Source organism: Oratosquilla oratoria, chromosome 9 (assembly GCF_046742065.1).
Source record: "Oratosquilla oratoria isolate Oo_2021 chromosome 9, ASM4674206v1, whole genome shotgun sequence".
In the NCBI taxonomy this organism is placed as follows: domain Eukaryota; kingdom Metazoa; phylum Arthropoda; class Malacostraca; order Stomatopoda; family Squillidae; genus Oratosquilla; species Oratosquilla oratoria.
In genome coordinates, this window is record NC_134785.1 from 46,825,767 (window position 1) to 46,828,266 (window position 2,500).

Consider the following 2,500-nt stretch of genomic DNA (forward strand, 5'->3'; position numbering starts at 1 on the left):
CACAGTTCAGGAGGTATTCGTGAATTTCTCCCAGTCTGCTTCTTCAAGGAATTTCTTCCAGCCTGAGAAGTCTGAGTCCCCAAAACTTAGTCGGCCTTCCATATATAGTCCATTTTTGGCTCTATCTCCTCATCTGCCAGCTGAAAATCAATTGTTACATGTTTACTTTTCCCTATGAGGCAAAGGTATTTCAAAGGGACAATGATGTTTGCCTCATTGGTAAATAGTAGATTTAACCTCGAGGGAATGTCATGTCCTCCTACCCAAGTCACCTCATTCACACATTAAATCACTGTATTCTCCATTGCTATATCTAATCGAGTATTTTCCTAGGAATACCTTGCTACTTGCTTCCCAGTCTTCCTAGTCGATCTCACTACAATTAAAACTTCCAACAAGGACTATATTGCATTTTTTTTTTAAAGAAGAACTGGGTTCAACAACATTTCTTGATATTCCATTCCATTTTATGTACTTTTCACGGGGAGATATATTCCACCATGAGGTCTCTTCTATTCAGCCATTTAGTTCTAATTTCTAGATGGATTGCTTCTGTTCTGCCTTCATTCAGGTTTGGTTCTTCTACTATTATGTAATTTCTCACAACAATCTTGACCCCACCTACCTCCCATCTTATCTTCCTTGTCTCTTCTCCAGGTGAAATATTTCTCCAGCAGCAAATCAACATCTTTTGAGAGTTTGGTCTTTACGAATCACAAAATATCAGGCTTGTTTATCATAAATTAATAATCTCAAACATGGCCTATGGTGAACCATCTACGTTAATATCGGTTAGTTGTAGTTATCTTGTAGTGTTTCCTGTACGAAATTCTTTTCCTGTCTTTTACCAAACCATTTCCTCACACTCGTATTGAGAACTCTTGAGAAAAAATTGTTTTTCTTCTTACGGCCTCATTTAATGTTTGCATTTTGTTTCCTTTCCAAGTTGCATCTTCATTTTTAGTTGCATCTTTTCTAATTCAAATAATTCTCTTTTTTTCTCCTTAACTTTCGAAACTCGCTGATTACTTCATTAGCTATGGCTTACGATTTAACCATCATTTTCATTGTAGACGAGCCATTTCTACTATACTGACTTAAACTAAAACACGTTGTTAATCTAATCAGTTGCATCCTTGTCATTTCCCATAGTCATGGAGGTAATTTCCCTGGCCTTCTGCATCTCATGTCCCTGGTGTGCCTTTCATTAAGTGATGTGGCCTTCCTTCCTTCCTGCCAGCCAAATATTATGACACATCTCGTCTTACCAATCACATACCTGACAGGAGATTCGCAGGTGTGTGTGTATGGATGTGTGTGATTCTTTGAATGTGTGCGCGTGCGTGTGTGTATGCGTGCGTGCGTTTGTGCATGTGTATATTTGCTTCTGTGGTAATAGCTCTACCCTGTCTGTGTTTTCTTCTGCCATGCTTGCCTACATGTTACAGTGCAGATAAATATTTTGCACTCATTTATATCTACATTACCTTTCTTGTGTGATCGTAAACATCTGTGTGATAAGGATCTCTGGGTGTGTTACATTATGGTTCATCTACGAGAATACAAGGACTGAAGGAGGCGAAGATGATCTGCGTGAGAGCCCCTCCTCAAAGCACCAGGTCCTTCCAGCCAGCGGACGAGACTTCCAGGCCAACGCTGGCTACCCCAGGACTTACCTTTCACTGCCACGACCTTGCAGGATCCCCCCGGGGCTATGTTACAGGAGAAAGAAGGGCTTCTCAGGGTCCATATGGCCTAGGCGGCGACAGGGTTGGGCCCGTTGGACGGTAGAGGAGGCCTGGGCTTGCTGCCCTCAGCCAGCCCTGTCCAAGAGTGAGAATGCGCGGCCCCTCACCTCTGAACAGACCCGTGGGGGGTCTGGACCCCTCCTCCGCACGACCGAGACGGGGTCCGCGGTCCCTGACCCCAGGGGCAAGGTCTGATGACGTCATCCTACCCAGGGGAGAAGAGACCGTGGTCTCCTCGCCTCGGTGGCAGGTCCTCGGTCAAGCTCCTGCGCGTGAGGATGAGAATCCGCGCCCACGCCTCCGCCATGGAAGGTCGCCGCCCAGGTCCTGGGCCAGAGGTTGAGAAGACACCCCTCTCCGGCCCCCGAGACCACGGCCGAATTGGGGGGGATGTAGTGATGGGGGGAGAGAGAGGGGGAGGGGGAGGCCGAGCACTCACCCAGGTGTGTGTTGCCCAGGAGCTGGAGTGCGCTGTACGAGGTCTTCTTCAGACGAGGAGACGAGTTGCATGACGGGGAGGAGGATTCACGCCCTCCTTCTGCAAGGCGGCGCGAAGGCCGGGGAGTGCCCTTCACCATCGTGTATTACCAAGAGCGTACTGCTACAACACCACGACACCACGCTACACGCTACTGGCTACTGGCTACACGCTACGGGCCATGACCAACAGCGGACACTCGCTATCGCACTATGCACAGCTCCACGTGTTTACACGTCCGGGCCGGGCGCCTGCTGGCCAGTGCTGCTCCCTG

General features: G+C 47.9%; 1 protein-coding gene across 8 annotated transcripts in view; it reads right to left on the reverse strand.

Annotated features, from left to right (window-relative positions):
• LOC143028367 (ras-specific guanine nucleotide-releasing factor 2-like) overlaps positions 1–2,500 on the reverse strand; it is a 311,642-nt gene that overhangs the window by 145,638 nt on the left and 163,504 nt on the right. For 6 of the 8 annotated variants that reach the window (XM_076190336.1, XM_076190337.1, XM_076190338.1 and 3 more), the window contains one exon: positions 2,188–2,286. The exons of the other annotated variants lie outside the window; for them this stretch is intronic. In XM_076190336.1, the coding sequence (XP_076046451.1) occupies positions 2,188–2,286 (99 nt within the window). The remainder of the gene's footprint in view (positions 1–2,187; positions 2,287–2,500) is intronic. 8 annotated transcript variants of the gene reach the window in all.